The sequence below is a fragment of the Polyodon spathula genome, chromosome 24 (assembly GCF_017654505.1).
Source record: "Polyodon spathula isolate WHYD16114869_AA chromosome 24, ASM1765450v1, whole genome shotgun sequence".
NCBI lineage: Eukaryota > Metazoa > Chordata > Actinopteri > Acipenseriformes > Polyodontidae > Polyodon > Polyodon spathula.
In genome coordinates, this window is record NC_054557.1 from 18727069 (window position 1) to 18744568 (window position 17500).

Sequence of the window (17500 nt, forward strand, 5' to 3'; positions counted from 1 at the left end):
TAATTAATGCGCCGGCTAAATTTTCTTTAATATGTTTATATATAAATAAAATTAAATTCCAAAATTAAGTTAATCTGTGGCAGCTTTTGTACGTGATGTCATCTTGTGCAGCTGAGTTTTGTGATGTCATCTTGTGCAGCTGAGTTTTGTGATGTCATCTTGTGCAGCTGAGTTTTGTGATGTCATCTTGTGCAGCTGAGTTTTGTGATGTCATCTTGTGCAGCTGAGTTTTGTGATGTCATCTTGTGCAGCGGAGTTTTCTAAATATCAGATGACATCACTATACTTTGCATAATGAGCTGGGCTGTGATTGGTTGATTTCTTATGCACGATTTATAATCATCTTACTAATGGAGGGGCAGACAGACAGACACACACAGATAGACAGACAGACACACAGATCACCATCACACATTATAGGCCGCTTGTGAACTGAATAAGTTATATCCCTTTTCACTTCAATCTTAAGGGCACGCGGTAATGATTAAAAACATTATTAATAATACAATAATAAGCTAATAATAATGTTAATATTAATAATAACTTGTTCTGTTCCACCAAAAAAAATAAAATGCAAGAAAATTCAACGTTTCTCTTTTCAAAGAGTCTTTCTTCACCCTCCTCCCTGCTTTCAATCCCTTGTTCCCTCTCTCTCTCTCTCTCTCTCTCTCTCTCTCTCTCTCTCGCTGTCTCTCACGCTCCGATCTCAACGCTGGGCTGTGATGTCACTGTCCCGGGTTCCTCCCCTGGCTCTGCCCTGGCCACGCTCCCCATGCCGTGATTGGTCCGCTCCAGCTTCCGGTGCTTGCGCTGGGTGCGGGGTGGGGCCTTGCAGTGGAAGACCTCTCTGATTCGCTGCACACAGATGTCGGCCGCCTCCTTCGTCTCCCTGGATTGGACATTGAAAGGCTACAGTAAGAAGCCAGCTAATCAAGGGCAAGAAATATTCACAAATTTGGCTTTTATACAGTGTCTGATTTACAAGCGTTCCTGTTTGCTTTGCAGTATTTCAAGTTCCATCTAAGCATGGACTCTCATTGGCTAAACTTCTCACCTGGAGAGCTGTGATAGGCTGAGAAAGCCGTGTGGGAGGTCCTCCACCACACAGAGGCTGACTGGCTGCCCAATCGCACGGAGGCGCTTAGCAAACATCACGGAGTCATCGAGCATGGGGTCAAGGGCACAGGCCTGGGGGAGAGGAGAGGGGAGAGAGAAGAGGAGTAGAAAAGAGAAAGAGAGGGGAGGGAAGAGAGAGATTGGAGGGGAGGAAGAGAGGGGGAGGAGAGTAGAAGAGGAGGGGAGACAGAGGAGAAAGGAGAGGAGGGTAGAAAGAGAGATGAGAGGTTTGTCAAATGCATGCATGAATAACACTTCTCACAATCCCACACCGTGGACCAAGTTAACATATAAAATAGAAAAACAAATAGAAAAACAAACTGAACAGAGAGAAAAGCAGAGAGAAAAACAAACAGAAACAAACTGAACAAGAGAAAAACAAATAGAAAAACTAATATAGCAAGAGAAAGGCAGGCCCTGGTGTGGCTGGGTGGCCGGTGCTCACCACGATGTGCAGGGGGGGCAGCCCCCTCAGCATGTCGTCGGGGGCCAACAGGGGAGACATGAAGGGGTTCTTGACGATGGGAGAGGTCTGCAGCTTCATGTCGGCCAGCTGGTCCGAGCGCAGGGGCTCGAATCCTTCCGGGAACTCCTGGGGCGCGGAGGAGGATGGGGAGGGGCACCGGGGGGGCCCCAGAACGAACCCCGGCTCCTCCTCCACATCCGGGACCACCACCAAGGGGAGCTGAGAGTCAGGGGGTCCCTCCCCCGAGTCCTCCGTGAGGAAGAAGCTGACGTCTTCGGACTGGAGAGGAGAGAGGGTAGAGAGAAGAAGGAAATCAACACGTTAATGAAAGGATGTATTAAATACTTGCAGAATAAACACTTCTTAAAAAGGCAAGCACCAGCACACCCTTGTGAACACAGTCTCTGCTCAGCACTGCAGAGCTCAGGATCCTGGCTCCCCTCTCTCATTACCTGCTGCTGCCTGCTGTCCTGCCTCAGCAGCCCCCCCTGCTGGCCAGGAGGACTCGTCCCGAAGGGGGTGTGGCTGCCCAGGTCCTGGCAGGTCTGGCTCTTCAGCGAGTCCCGTTTCTTTAAGAAGGAGGTCCCGGGAACCCCCGAATCCAGAGGGCCGGGGTCTGACTGGGGGGCATTCAGAGCACCTTCTGAAACGCTCTTCCGAACCGTGTCTGTGGAGCGGAGAGGGGGAGGAATCACTGCGTGAGGGAACACAGGGTTACAGCAATTGTGTTTTTAACCACGACGAAACATGTTGCTTTATATTTTATACCACGCGTCATTAACTGTTTCATCACCCATAAACAACTGATACACCTCAGTGCCAGGGTTAGGCATACTAAAAGAAACTTCATGGATTCAATGGCAAACGTTTCCACTAGAAGTCTTTCTCAGTGTCTTCAGTGTAAATTCAACGACTGAAGTTTCAAATGAAATCTACTCTTCTCAATACCCCACACGTGATATAAAACTAGAAACTGCACAAGGAAATCCAGCTGCACAGTTTCAGCAAGCGAGGGGGGGGGGGCGGGGGGGCATGTAAACATTTCGGGAATGAAGGAGACCTCTTTGAAACATCAATCCTGCTTCATGCAATTCCTCCTGCCACTGAACTGTAATGCTGGAGTCATGAGACGAGTGTAGACAGGCAAGCATGCACTGAGCAGGGAGACAGACAGGCAGGGAGACAGGCAGGGAGACAGGCAGGGGGAGGAGGACTGTCCTGAACTTCAAGGGAGCCAGTTAAGTGTGATGTCACAATCCCACAATAACGCAACACTGCTATTATCCTGATTAAGTTCTGTTTGAAGGCTTTTGCTTGAGATGTTTAGATGCATTTCGATTCAAGTCTGCAGTCAGTTTACACTCACGGTTTATTAGTTACATAATTGCCTTGAAAATGTTGTTTCCGATGGCTGCCTATTAACTCAATCACTCACTCCCCTGTTGAGAGCAGGTCACTGTACAGAACACAGAAACACAAAGGCACCTGACAACGAACCAATAGCAGAGGACAGAGGGAGGGGGTGTGGTCAGGAGGGAGGGGGTGGGGTCAGGGTTGCTAGGAGACAGCGATATCCTCCTACCAGAGACCGGGTCGACTGTAGAAGCTGGCTTAACACGCAGGAAACGCATCAGAAAAGCCAAACGTCGCCCAAGGCACGCCCAGAGGGCAGAGCTGACTGCAGAGAGAAGAGTGAGGCTCAGAGAGGAGCCTGGGATAGAGGGGGTGTTACTGGCAGGGGGAGTGGGGGAGGAGGGGGAGGGGTTATTAAGACAGGTGGATTAGAGACAGAGAAAAACCACACGGAGCGATTTGGAGAAGCAGTCTGGTCAGAACATCCCACTAGGAGCATAAACTACAGCTACAGGACACAAGGCCTGCGGCATCACCCCACAGAGTGAACTCATTTTACTCCAGGAAGTCGAACGACACCTGCTGGAATGTTACGAAAAAATAATTGAAAGATGTTGCATTGTGATACAAACCAGGAAACACTGTAGTGTGCTGTTATGGCTTCCCAACGGTAGACTTCATTTGCGAGATTTGATGATGCTAAACATTTGTTCACAGCTCTCCAGTTCTTGTGTTTCTGCACTGATTCTTCTTACTAATCTTTCACTGCTTCACAGCTGCTCGAGATCTGAGATGTTCTGCCTGTCTGTCTGTCTGTCTGTCTATCTGCCCGCCCGCCCGCCTGCCTGTGTCATCTCACTTCTGTCTGTGTGTCTGGCTTTTAATTTCTTTTTCCTCTCCATCCTCTCCCCATCTCCATTTCCCCTCTTGTCTCCCCTTCCCTCATACCCCTCCCCCTCCCTCCCCCCTCTCGTACCCGTGCCATTGTTCTTGCCTCCTCTCCCGTTGTCCAGCAGGGAGCTGATCCAGGCCGAAGCCCCCAGCCGGAAGTCTCTCAGCAGCAGGGCCGTGTCTTTCCTCACCAGGCTCATTGTGTTCACCTTCTCTGCTCGCTTCTGAGGCATGGGCTCTGTACCTGAGAGAGAGAGAGAGAGAGAAAGGGAGGGAGAGGGAGAGAGAGAGAGAGAAAGAGAGGGAGAGAGAGAGAGAGAGAGAGAGAGAGAAAGAGAGAGACAGAGAGGACAGAGAGAGCGACTTAGTGAGACGAAAACGTTTACTGAGAGAGACAGAGACGTGGTTTAGTTTCTTTTTCCACCAATGTTGTAGACGTTTATGGGAGTTTCGTCTTTCCTCTCCTCTCTCCCCTATCAAGGAAGAGCAGAAAGGAGAGGAGAGAGGGGATAGTGGAGGGGAGGAGAGGAGTGGTCAGGAGAGAGTGGAGGAGAGAGGAGGATAGTGGAGGGGAGTGGAGAGGAGAGATAGTGGAGGGGAGTGGAGAGGAGAGACAGTGAAGGGGAGTGGAGAGGAGAGAGGGGAGCAGACAGGAGAGAGAGGGGGACAGTGGAGGGGAGTGGAGAGGAGAGAAGGGAGCCGACAGGAGACAGGGGGACAGTGGAGGGGAGTGGAGAGGAGAGAGGGGAGCAGACATGAGAGAGAGGGGGACAGTGGAGGGGAGTGGAGAGGAGGAGGGGAGAGGAGAGGAGAGACAGAGAGTGGAGAGGAGAGACAGTGGAGGGGAGTGGAGAGGAGAGACAGTGGAGGGGAGTGGAGAGGAGAGAGGGGAGCAGACAGGAGAGAGAGGGGGACAGTGGAGGGGAGTGGAGAGGAGAGAGGGGAGCAGACAGGAGAGAGAGGGGGACAGTGGAGGGGATTGGAGAGAGGAGGGCAGTGCTAGGCTCTCACCTGCGTAGGCGCTGAGGCACTTGGACAGCACGCTGAGGGGCAGCAGGGGGTCGATGAGGGTGAGCAGGCGGGAGGGGGAGGCGGTGGCAGTGAGGAGGGTCGCGGGGTACGCCGTCATGATCCCGTCCGGCAGACGCACCCCGTACGACGCGGCCCTCATGGACACGGTGAGGCACAGGTTCCCCCCCGCGCTGTCCCCCGCCAGGCACACCCGCTCCGCCGTCGAGCCTGCCACACAAACAGGAGCGTCAACCAAGCCCGCGGGGAAGGGAACACAGCCTGCTTTCAACACTGTCAATGTGTGTATGTCTCTCTCTCTCTCTCTCTCTCTCTCTCTCTCTCTCTCTCTCTCTCTCTCTCTCTCTCACCCAGCAGGTGGCAGTTCTTGAGGGCCCAGCAGTACGCGAAGAAGCACTCCTCCAGGGCCCGGGGGAAGGGGGCCTCAGGGGCCAGCGAGTAATCAATGGAGAGGATCGGGGTATCCAGCTCATGAGCCCAGCTCTTCAGGTACGGCTGCAGAGAGAGAGAGGAGGGAGAGATGCTTTACAATCCTCCCCTATGCTTTACCAGACCTCTCTGTGCTTTACAATGCTTCCTTATGCTTCCTTATGCTTTACCAGACCTCTCTGTGCTTTACAATGCTTCCCTATGCTTTACCAGACCTCTCTGTGCTTTACAATGCTTCCCTATGCTTTACCAGACCTCTCTGTGCTTTACAATGCTTCCCTATGCTTTACCAGACCTCTCTGTGCTTTACAATGCTTCCCTATGCTTTACCAGACCTCTCTGTGCTTTACAATGCTTCCCTATGCTTTACCAGACCTCTCTGTGCTTTACAATGCTTCCCTATGCTTTACCAGACCTCTCTGTGCTTTACAATGCTTCCCTATGCTTTACCAGACCTCTCTGTGCTTTACAATGCTTCCCTATGCTTTACCAGACCTCTCTGTGCTTTACAATGCTCCCATATGCTTTACCAGACCTCTCTGTGCTTTACAATGCTTCCCTATGCTTTACCACACCTCTCTGTGCTTTACAATGCTTCCCTATGCTTTACCAGACCTCTCTGTGCTTTACAATGCTTCCCTATGCTTTACCAGACCTCTCTGTGCTTTACAATGCTTCCCTATGCTTTACCACACCTCTCTGTGCTTCACCATGCTTTCACTGTGCTTTATTAGACTGTGGGCCCTGTTGCAGAGACCCCACCCCCCCCACCTCACCTCATGTGATTTGGAGGTCTGTGCGACGAAGCCCCCCCCATGGAAATGCACGAGCAGGTATTTGGAGGGGGGGCCGCGCCGGGGCTTCGATCGGAGATCGATGTTGAGAGATGAGCCATCCTGCTTCACCAGGGAGGAGAGCTCCTCACTGTCCTGAAACACAGAGACACACAGAGAGGCACAGAGAGGCACAGAGACACAGAGACACAGAGACACAGACACAGAGACAGAGAGACACACACACACACACACACACAGACAGAGACAAAGAGACAAACACAGAGAAAGACAAGAGGGTTAGATGTTTAAACATCAGAGCAGCGTTTTTTTCCTCTCTCTCTCTCTCTCTCTCTCTCTCTCTCTCTCTCTCTCTCTCTCTCTCTCTCTCTCTCTCTCTCTCTCTCTCACCTGCCCCTCCTTGAGCTCGTAGGAGAGCAGCCTCATGTTCACGGGTGCCGGACCGCAGTGCGCCACAGGGGGGGTGATGGTGACGTGGAGCCGGGGGTCCGCAGCGAGGGGCAGCTCGAAGGAGTGGGGGGGCACCGACAGGGCCTTGTTCACACGCACCGTCGTGGAGGTGATATTCGCTAGAGACTGAGAGAGAGATGGAGCGAGAGAGAGAGAGAGAGAGAGAGAGAGAGCGAGAGAGAGAGATAGAGAGAGAGAGAGAGAGAGATAGAGATGGAGAGAGAGAGTTTAATAAAGCTCTCCTCTTCTAATCCACTCTTTGTGATGTCCCAGAAAGTCTGCTATAAATATACCCTCTCCTCTGGTATATCCTTTACCCCTTACCCCCTCCCTCTACCACCTTCCCTTACCCCCTCTCTCCACCTCCCTCCCCCACCCCCTCTCCATCTCTCTCCCTCACCCCTCTCCTCACCGCTAACACCTCCATCTCAGTGATGTTCCAGAAGGCTTTCCAGAAGTTCACGTCCAGGTTCTGTGTGATTCTCTCGAACTCGAATCCTCGCAGCTCCGGGTCCATGACGTACTTCCCGCTGGTGAAGAGCGAGCTCGCTGCCACTCCTGAGAGAGGGAGAGAGAGAGAGAGAGAGAGAGAGAGAGAGAGAGAGAGGAGAGAGAGAGAGAGAGAGAGAGAGGAGAGGAGAGTGAAAAAATGCAACTGTCAACACAGTAAGGAAAACCATGCAATTTTAACTACGAGATCAGAGGATGAAAGCGAACGCAGACACTGGAACAAGCAGGAGAGGAGAAAACGGGATTTCAAAACCGTCAGACTGAAGGGAGACAGAGAGAGAGAGAGAGAGGAGAGGAGAGAGGAGAGAGAGAGAGAGGGAGAGGAGATGGAGGAAAGAAGAGGGAGAGACATGGAACAAGGGAGAGGAGGGAGGACTCGGTTTTCAAACTGGGGGAAACACCCAAGAGTCCACTGAGCCAGGCAGCGGGCAACAAAAGGATCTGAGGGGAAAAGTCGAACAGCGCATATTACAACTACTGGGACCTACCCCAAGCACAGATTCACATCAACTAACCCCCTCCCCCACCACAGAGTACACAACTACGGGTGTGGGATTGGTGAGATTTGCATCCCCTAACACAGCATTACACAACTACCCCCCGACCCCCGCCCCTAACCACAGCATTACACAACCACCCCGACCCCCCGACCCCCTCCCCTAAACACAGCATTACACAAGATGGGTGACAACCCAACCACAGCATTACACAACCCCCCCCTCCCCCAACCACAGCATTACACAACTAAACTACCCCCCCGACCCCTCCCCTAACCACAGCATTACACAACTACCCCCCCCTCCCTGTGTAACCTACCCAGGGGGGGACCACAGCATTGGTGTCAACTACCCCCCCCTCCCCTAACCACAGCATTGTCCCCCCACAGCAACAACAGAATTACACAACTACCCCCCCCCTCCCCTAACACCACAGCATTTGGTGATCCTGACCCCCCCTCCCCTACCCCACAGGGGACACAAGGCCCGGGGAAGTGTGACCCCTCCCCCAACCACAGCATTACACAACTACCCCATGACCCCTCCCCCAACCACAGCATTACAACAGTGTCTCAGTGTTCCCTGTCCCCCCGGTGTGTCTCAGTGTCCCCTGTGTGTCTCAGTGTCCCCTGTCCCCCCTGTGCGTCTCACACTCACCGATCCCTGACTGGTGTCTCTTGTAATTCTCTCCGAAGGACACCAGGCCGATGGAGATGGTCTGCAGGAAGGGGCGGATAGCCGGAGTGAACTGGAAGAGAGCGAGAGAGAGAGAGAGAGAGGGAGAGAGAGAGAGAGAGGAGGAGAGAGGAGAGAGAGGAAGAGAGGAGAGAGAGGAGAGGGGAGAGGAGAGAGAGAGAGAGAGAGAGAGAGAGAGAGAGAGAGAGACGAGAGAGAGAGAGAGGGGGATCCCTGAGGAGGACTGAGACAGAGAGTGTGAGTGTCAGTAGAAGAAGAGAGGAGGGAGGAGAACGAGAGAGCGGGGGGAGAAGAGTGGGAGAGTGATGAGCGTGAGAGGAGAGAGTGAGGTGAGGAAGAGGATGGAGCGAGGAGCGAGGAGAGAGAGGGGAGAGGAGAGAGAGGGTCTCAGTGAGAGAGAGAGAGGAGAGAGAGAGAGAGAGAGAGTGTGAGTGAGTGAGAGAGAGAGAGAGAGAGAGAGAGAGAGAGAGTAGAGAGAGAGTGAGAGAGAGAGAGAGAGAGAGAGAGAGGAGAGGAGAGAGAGAGAGAGAGAGAGAGAGAGAGAGAGAGAGAGAGAGAGAGAGAGAGAGAGAGAGAGAGAGAGAGAGTGAGTGAGTGGTCCTCTCCCCTCCCCTCTCCTGTCACCTGGAACCCCATGCACCTCCCGTAGAAGCAGCCCTTGTGCATGGAGGCGTACTGGCGCACGAACTCCTCCGACAGGCCCCTCTCCTCCAGGAAGAAGAGGTCTCCGTGGCGGTTGGCGGTGAGCAGGCGCTGGGCGAAGTACACCAGGGCGCGGAGCTGGCACAGCGCGGAGCAGTACGACTCCAGCTCCGTCACGTTGTGGCTCGCCCGGAAAAACAAACTGCGCCAGCTCGAGGACACGTAGCGCCCCTTGTGGACGATGTGGAGAAGGCAGGAGAGGACCACCTGGGGGTGAGAGGGGGGGGGGTTAGATAATACAGGACTGGAGAGCAAGGAATTGTTGATAACAGGGAGAGGAAAGACAGCGAGAGAAGACACTCACTCACACATACTGACAAATACACACACAGTCTCCCACACACACGCACAAACACACTCCCCTCCCCCCTCTACCTTGACCAGACTGCGGTACCCGTTGGCAGGCGTGGCCGCGTCGAAGTCGAACACATGGTACACGCTGGTGAAGGCCTGGATGGCGGGCTCCAGGCTGCGGGCGTGGCTCTGGATCAGGGAGAAGACGGCCACGAAGCGCCGGGCTGGCTCGGAGGAGCCCTGCCCGCGGAAGAAGGCGATGTTCTCATCGAGAACCAAGTGGAGACTCTGGAACACGACCCGGGGGTCCTTCAGCTCAGCGGAACCCTCCTCCGAGGTAAAAGACATCACCGAGCCCGGACGAGAGAGGAGAGGGGAGCAGGGGGGAGAGGAGGGGTCTGGGGACGGGAAGAGAGAGAGAGAGAGAGAGAGAGAGAGAGAGAGAGAGAGAGAGAGAGAGAGAGAGAGAGAGAGAGAGATGGTAAAATTGGCATGATTATTACCATTCAGCACTGGTGAACAAGGACACGATAATATACCGGCCACAAACACACAAAACACAGTGCAGTCTCTCTCCCCCCTCCCCTCCCTCCTTCACACACACCCTCCCATGTGACACAATGTCATGTATGTCACAATGCAGTGTCAGCTCTCCTGCCCGCTCGCTAAGTCCTGCATTGTTCACGGGAGAGATCTGGGCTGCTCTGCCTGGAGTTTTGCCACGTGAACACACTGCTAGGAAAGAACTGGGTCACAGCAGAGCTGAGCACAGCACAGCATGGTACAGCACATGGAACTTTTTCTGGAACCTAGTCTCCTGTCTCCTAGTGAAACCTGGGAATGGATCAAACTGCTGTGAAACGGGAGTCTTGTTTCCAGCCCTGTACAATGAGCTGCACTGTGCTGTGGTCTCACCTCGGGATCGCGATTCATCGACACCCACTGAATCACTGCAACACCGATCACTGCTCTGAGCTGACACGCGGACAGCGAAGACGCGAGATGGAATTCAATTCCTCCCAGCCTGGCATCAGCGATGGCATGCACGCCAAACACACAGAGAGCATTAATAGCCTGCCCTCCCAAGAACGAAAAGTTGACCCAAGTTTTAAAAGCCGCGAGATTCTGCAACCACACGGCATCTTTCACGCCAAAAAAAACATCAATTCTTAATGGCTGTTCTGTTACAGTCATCCACAATGCCAAAGCTTCTGTCAGTCACAGGCTTACAATCAGAGTCAGTTTGACACTAAAACAGAATTGAAATGCCTTCATCAGTGTTATTGAAAGAGACAGGGTCAAGCAGAGCAGCGTTTGGGCTCTAGTGCTTCATCAGTGTTATTGAAACTAGAAGAGAGCGAGTCAAGCAGACCAGCGTTTGGGCTCTAGTGCCTTCATCAGTGTTATTGAAACTAGAAGAGAGCGAGTCAAGCAGAGCAGCGTTTGGGCTCTAGTGCCTTCATCAGTGTTATTGAAACTAGAAGAGAGCGAGTCAAGCAGACCAGCGTTTGGGCTCTAGTGCCTTCATCAGTGTTATTGAAACTAGAAGAGAGCGAGTCAAGCAGACCAGCGTTTGGGCTCTAGTGCCTTCATCAGTGTTATTGAAACTAGAAGAGAGCGAGTCAAGCAGACCAGCGTTTGGGCTCTAGTGCCTTCATCAGTGTTATTGAAACTAGAAGAGATCGAGTCAAGCAGACCAGCGTTTGGGCTCTAGTGCCTTCATCAGCGTTATTGAAACTAGAAGAGAGCGAGTCAAGCAGAAACCCTTGATGGAATTACAGCCTTACACGTACAGCTTCCTGTATATTATTCCTTACATTACACACTGACTAAAACTGGGTTCAAGCTCAGCAGAGAAAACTTTAAAACAAACAGCGAGTTACATTTAGACAGCAGTACTGTACCTTTACTCAATGCGATATCCTTGACTGCGAGACAGAGGGTGAAATTGTGACACCTGACTCACGATACTGTAGCAAACTTATCCTTGATTCGAGGACACTGCACAACACAGCTGTTGATAAAACTCTCTCCGCTCTCTCTCAGTATCTCTCTCCCTCTAACATTACAATAGAACTCTTGAGTCTTTTACCTCACTACATTCTCTCATAGTTTCAGGCAGGCAGGCAGACAGACAGACTCTCTCTCTCTCTCTCTCTCTCGTTGGTACTCTGTTATTCTGGCTTATGAATGATTAAACTCGACGCACCTCGGATCATATTATCAACACCAGCCCAAGCCCTGCCCCCTCCCAGTGCAGCCTGACAGAAGGGGAGGAGTTACAGAACCCCACCCGCTCCCTGTAGCAGCCTGACAGAAGGGAAGGGGTTACAGAGCCCCACTCACTCCCTGTAGCAGCCTGACAGAAGGGGAGGGGCTACAGAATGCAGGCTCATAAACTAACTCCTCCCCCCTCATGAACTCACACACCTTGGTGTTCTGTGTTTATCAGGGTTAGGTATGGACTCCCAGATGCTAATCTGCTGCAGAGATCTGGAGGAGGCAGTGCAGTCCAGTGGTTAAAGTCTAGGGCTTGTAACCAGAAGGTCACCGGTTCAAATCCCACTTCTACCACTGACTGACTCACTGTGTGTGACCCTGAGCGAGTCACTTCACCTCCTTGTGCTCTGTCCTGTGTATGAGATGTTAAATCAACATTCTGTTGTAAGTGACCCTGCACATAATGCAGTTCACAGCCTGCCTCTGTAAATCGCTTTGTGATGGTGGTGAAAGACGCTATATAAAAATAAAGATCTTATTATCAAATTGTTTTACCCACAGTTTAGTTCAACTTTGCACCAGTGGAAATCAGACTCCTATTGCACAGCAGTCACCCAGTCCAGGTTTTACCAGCAGCTTGATCAGCCCCCAGTGTGTCTAGGGAACAAGCTCAGGTGTGTCTTATTATTAAACTCCTAGTGAAACCAGGAATGGATCACACTGCTGTGCAGCGGGAGTCTGATTCCCATCCCTGAACCGTGTGACTTGCACACTAACCTGCACATGAAGACGGGACAAACCAGTACAAGATACTGGTTTTGTTTTTAGTATTTTCATGACGTATTTGTACACAGGCCAGCAGTGTGAACAGACTTACAATCTTGTGGCTCCTGAGTCATGATAATCAACTCCATCCCTGCTTTTACTGTGAGTTTAAGAAGACACACCTGAGCTTATTACCTGCACACTCCTGCTCTGGGAACCTTGCGATGAAAGCGCTATAGAAATGAGAATCGTACTGTATGGTACTGTACTGAACTGTATGGTACTGTACTGTGTTGTATTGAACTGTATTGTATTGCTTTGTGTTGTATTGTGCTGTATTGTATTTTACTGCGTTGTACTGTACTGTGCAGTATTGTTTTGTATTGTGTTGTACTGTACTGTATTGTGTAGTATTGTGTTGTGTAGTATTGTATTGTTTTGTATTGTGTAGTATTGTGTTGTGTAGTACTGTATTGTTTTGTTTTGTATTGTGTTGTATTGTTTGGTACTGTATTGTATAGTATTGTATTGTTTTGTACTGTGTTGCTTTGTGATGTACTAAACTGCACTGAACTGCTGACCGTAATCACGTCCTCGGGTCACTGTTGACAGATTAGATCACTCTGGTCCTTCACTGCTAATACACTGTTGACAGATTAGATCACTCTGGTCCTTCACTGCTAATAAACAAACATAAACATGTTGTTATTGCTGTTCGGGAACCAAGAGATGTGAACCACGGGTCTGAATCTGAACACCGGGCTTCTCCAAACACCCTGGAGACCAACTAGCAGCAAAACAGCAACAATCACACCAAAACAGCGTGGGCCAAAACAGCCATCCTATTAAAGGAGTCCAGTAACCCTGCGAGGCATCAAGGTTAGTGCCTTCATCAGTGTTACTGAAACTAGAAGAGAGAGAGTCAAGCAGACCAGCATTTGGGCTCTACTGCCTTCATCAGTGTTACTGAAACTAGAAGAGAGCGAGTCAAGCAGACCAGCGTTTGGGCTCTAGTGCTTTCATCAGTGTTATTGAAACTAGAAGAGAGCGAGTCAAGCAGACCAGCGTTTGGGCTCTAGTGCCTTCATCAGTGTTATTGAAACTAGAAGAGACCGGGTCAAGCAGACCAGCGTTTGGGCTCTAGAGTCAAGCAGGTGGTTCGAGGAGGAAATATACCTTCCCAATGTAATATTTTAATGAAATGACCCCAGCTCTGGGTGTCTCTGCTGGGGAGTTAGCAGTGACTAACTACACCTCTCTCTCATGCCTTATCTCATTCGTTCATTCTCCAGTTCCAGAACACATTGAGCCAATAAAAGCACAGTTATAACAGGGCAGCTATCTGGGGTAAAGTTGAGTGATGGAGTGAGGAGAGGAGAAAGGGAGAGAGAAGAATGGGAGGAGGAAAGGAAGAGAGGAAAAAAAACAGAGAGAGGCCAAAGAGAGAAAATAAAGAGCTAGCAGAAATTTCTGCCCAGTATCGTGCACTTTGTATTCCCTGACTGGCCACAGCAAGGCGCTCTAACAGTGCAGTACAATGGCGCAAGGATAGAGCAGTTAGAAATGATTTCAGTTCTGCGCTCAAACACACATACGAACATGAGAAAATACACGAAGGAGAGGAGGCCGTTCGGCCCAGGTCCGGTTCCGAGCAGCCGATTGATTTCAGAGCTTTATCAAGTCGGGTCTTAAGGGATCCCTGTGATTCTACATCGACAGCGTGACTAGCCAACCCATTCCACACCCTCGCCACTCTGTGTGTAGAAGTGTCTGCTGCCCTGTGTCCGAAGCCTAATAAAAAAGCAAGAATCATACGACACTGCGTACCTCCGTTATATCTCAGCGCAGTCTGCAATGCAGTGAGCATTGTTATTACAGATTGCATTCAAAGCAGATGCGCGGTTTATAGACACGCCAGTGGTACAGGTAACAGTAGCCGGCTGCCCCGTGTTGCACTAGCCATGCACGCAGAGTTTACTCATTCACTGCGTGGATCGCATTTCTCATTCTTCCGAGATCGAGCCCGGATATATATATATTTTTTAAATGTTAAAATATAAACGCATTCATATTTCAAGACTAATTTCGCTGCAGAATCTGATTCATGATTATTATTACCCTGCTGCGCTAGAGGGCAGTTCGGGGTGCAGTGTGTCAGTACGCTAAACAGCGCCCCGGTAGCCGGGTCCCTGCGAGACAGGCTATCCGATTGCTTGACGCTGTCACTTCCCGTGGAGTGGCGGACCCACTGGATCAGGTTCGGCTCTGCCTCTTACCTGCCGCTGAAGGGCCGCCACCCTTCTTCTTAATCAAGCTGTTTACTTTCCAACTCGTAATTGCGTTGCCATTTTCACCTCGCCCCTTCCCTGACGCCATCTTTCCTGTGGCGTCGCCGCCGCCGCGTCCTCTTCGGCCCAATCAGGCTCCGCGTTACGCCCCTAAGCGGAGCAATCGCCCAATCCTGAGCCTCCGTCACCGCAATTCCCGCCCCGTCTTGTGATTTTAAACACGCCCACTATATTATCTCCCGCTAGTGGCCACGCCTCTCGCAGCGCCGATGACGCGTCGGGGGACCCCGGGCGTGTTCGTGGTGATTCTGTGACGTAAGGTGACGTAATCGAATTCGTCTTCAATGACAGTCGATCAGGCTGCGCGGTTTCTTATCGTTAGCAGAAGCTATTATCCGAAGAGGCTTACATCCTCATTAATAATAATAATAATAATAATAATAATAATAATAATAATAATAATGTTTAAATACAGAACAAACGAAATCGGCTTTGTGCTAGTTATTTTTTAATAAGTTCAGACAGGTTGAAATGTTATTACATGAAATCATTATAAAGATTGAAAAGACAAGGTTCATGTATTTATTTATTTAAGTATTTATCTATTTATTTATTTATTGAATGAAATAAGAAGCGAGGAGCACCTGCACTATGAAGCACACTCTTTTGTGAGCGTGGGTCACGTTTCTTTGTTATAAAAGTAGTTTCTGTTATATAGATAGAAGATGCATCTCCCTGTTACAAGCAATGACATAGCGGCTCACCGCATACTTAGCTAGGCAAGAAAGATCAATGCTGACTGTTATAAGAAGATCAATGCTGACTGTTATAATAAGATCAATGCTGGTAATAATTCCCCTCTCATTTCAAACGACTCTAGAGTCAGATCCACACGCACACCAAAAAGCAATAAAGAAGATGCTGTTGAAAATCTTTTGTGTGTGCTGGTTCAGGTGTGTGTTCTGTTTTCTGGTTCCAGTGTGTGTGTTCTGTGTTCTGGTTCCGGTGTGTGTGTTCTGTGTTCTGGTTTCCAGTGTGTGTGTTCTGTGTTCTGGTTCTGGTTCTGGTGTGTGTTCTGTGTTCTGTGTTCCAGTTCCCATGTGTGTGTTTTGTGTTTTGGTTTCTGGTGTGTGTGTGTTCTGTGTTCTGGTTCTGGTTCTGGTGTGTGTTCTGTGTTCCAGTTCCCATGTGTGTGTTTTGTGTTTTGGTTTCTGGTGTGTGTGCGTGTTCTGTGTTCTGGTTCCGGTGTGTGTGTTCTGTGTTCTGGTTTCCAGTGTGTGTGTTCTGTGTTCTGTGTTCCGGTTCCTGTGTGTGTGTGTTTTGTGTTTTGGTTTCTGGTGTGTGTGTGTTCTGTGTTCTGGTTCTGGTGTGTGTGTTCTGTGTTCTGGTTCTGTGTTCTGTGTTCCGGTTGGCTCATGGTTTCTTCAGCGGTGTGTCGTAGCTCCGCAGGCTCCCCACGTCCTGGTAGGGGCTCCGCACCCTGGTATGGGTCAGATCATGATACAGGGATAAATCCTCCGGGTTCAAACCCTGTGGGGGGAGGAGGGGCACGAATCAGTCAATACAATTCTACACAGGCAAAAATGTTAATATTCTATATAGAGATATACAGACTGGTCTCACCTCATAGATATTCTATATAGAGATATACAGACTGGTCTCACCTCATAGATATTCTCCTCCTCTTCCTTGTTGTACTTCATCTCATAGTTTCTCATATTCCTTTGTTTTGTCTGTGGAGGAGAGGAGAGAGGGAGTTCAGTATGGAGGTACTGCAGCATTGCCTTGAACTGCACCCTGACCAATGGATTATCATCACAGGGATTATCAGTGTAGGGAGGGCAGTGTGTGTCAGTGTGTATCAGTGTGTCAGTGTGTGTGTGTGTGTGTGTGTGTGTGTGTGTGTGTGTGTGTGTGTGTGTGTGTGTGTGTGTGTGTGTGTGTGTGTGTGTGAGTGTGTCTCAGTGTCAGTGTGTGTGTCTCAGTGTCACTGTGTGTGTGTGTGTATGTGTGTGTGTGTGTGTATATGTGTGTGTCAGTGTGTGCGTGGGTCAGTTTGTCTCAGTGTCAGTGGGCTCCTTCATTACCTGGTACAGCAGCACAGTCCCAGGCAGCAGGACACACAGCAGCAGTAAGACTCCCTGTGCTGTGATCAGTTTGTTCTTCGCCCCCTCGCTCATGTTCAACAGCTTGGGGGGCGTGGGCCCTGTGAGGAGAGAGGGGTCAAAGAGCTCAGCCCCGGAGTGCAGGTAACAAGGACAGGAGTGTCACACTCAGAGAGCAAGAGGGATGAAATCAGACTCCTACTGCATAGTTTGATCAGCCCCAGTGTGTGTAGGTTACAAGCTCAGGTGTGTCTTATTAGACTCCAGGAACGGATCAAAGCGCTCTGCAACGGGAGTCTTGTGCAGCTCTATGGGTGTCCTGTACGGGGGATCGATCCACTTACTGATGACCCGAAGGTAGGTCCCGTGAGAGAACTGCTTCTTCGCCCCGTTTCTCAAGATGCATTTGTACAGCCCGCTGTCGCTGCGTTTCACGTCCCACATCTTCAGGGTGGAGAAGTTTACATTTGGTAAGATGGTGACCATTTTGCTCTCCGTCACGTTGACCATCTTGGTGTGGTTCCCCGGCGGCTTCCACAATTTCACCCACGCCAGATCATTCTTCCCGACCGTCGGGTGGACGAAGCAGGTCAGTGTGACAGTCTCACCCAGGACCGCGGTGTGGGAGTGGGGCTCGCCGCTGAACTCCACTGTCTTTGCCAGTCCGACTAGTGAAGGGGGGGTTTAAATGGTAGACAGCAGTGTACTCCTTACACAGAATCAGACATTATGCATAGTTACAGTGTACTTAATGGGTAAATCTTTTTGCATGATAGAACAGTAACCTTCACCCTCACCCTCAACCTCACCCCAACTCTAACCCTAACCCTAACCCTAACCCTAACCCTAACCCCAATCCTAATACTGACCTCAATCCTAACCCCAAACCTAACTC

General features: G+C 50.5%; 2 protein-coding genes across 4 annotated transcripts in view; both read right to left on the reverse strand.

The window, feature by feature from the left end:
* Positions 1 to 173: 173 nt before the first annotated feature.
* Positions 174 to 14621, reverse strand: lipeb (lipase, hormone-sensitive b). Of its 3 annotated transcripts, none has more exons than XM_041226783.1 (14): positions 14489 to 14621; positions 9309 to 9625; positions 8856 to 9140; positions 8193 to 8283; positions 6941 to 7086; positions 6469 to 6654; positions 6061 to 6213; positions 5206 to 5350; positions 4838 to 5065; positions 3930 to 4070; positions 2035 to 2249; positions 1562 to 1861; positions 1055 to 1188; positions 174 to 889 (listed from the first exon to the last, which is right to left on the reverse strand). In XM_041226783.1, the coding sequence occupies exons 1-14, from the start codon at positions 14586 to 14588 to the stop codon at positions 694 to 696; spliced, it is 2637 nt and encodes an 878-aa protein (XP_041082717.1). In that variant the 5' UTR covers positions 14589 to 14621; the 3' UTR covers positions 174 to 693. The 3 variants fall into 3 exon arrangements, with proteins under 3 accessions (XP_041082717.1, XP_041082716.1, XP_041082718.1); XM_041226782.1 differs by having other exon boundaries at positions 3912 to 4070; positions 14489 to 14620; XM_041226784.1 differs by lacking the exon at positions 14489 to 14621 and adding an exon at positions 11132 to 11397 and having other exon boundaries at positions 3912 to 4070.
* A 1209-nt stretch (positions 14622 to 15830) lies between these two features.
* LOC121298909 (B-cell antigen receptor complex-associated protein alpha chain-like) overlaps positions 15831 to 17500 on the reverse strand; it is an 11643-nt gene continuing 9973 nt past the window's right edge. The window contains exons 3-6 of the mRNA XM_041226218.1: positions 16950 to 17273; positions 16588 to 16706; positions 16165 to 16233; positions 15831 to 16030 (exon numbers count right to left, since the gene is read on the reverse strand). Coding sequence (XP_041082152.1) covers positions 15914 to 16030; positions 16165 to 16233; positions 16588 to 16706; positions 16950 to 17273 — 629 coding nt within the window. The 3' untranslated portion in view covers positions 15831 to 15913. The remainder of the gene's footprint in view (positions 16031 to 16164; positions 16234 to 16587; positions 16707 to 16949; positions 17274 to 17500) is intronic.

Bases quoted from the DNA above. Each gene is read 5' to 3' on its own strand.
- lipeb (XM_041226782.1), bottom strand. From the start codon at position 14,588: ATGGCGTCAGGGAAGGGGCGAGGTGAAAATGGCAACGCAATTACGAGT. The intron at 4,071-4,837 runs GTGAGAGCCTAG...TCTCTCTCTCAG, and splicing joins GTGCCTCAGCGCCTACGCAG to GTACAGAGCCCATGCCTCAG. The intron at 890-1,054 runs GTGAGAAGTTTA...TGTCCAATCCAG, and splicing joins AGCCTATCACAGCTCTCCAG to GGAGACGAAGGAGGCGGCCG.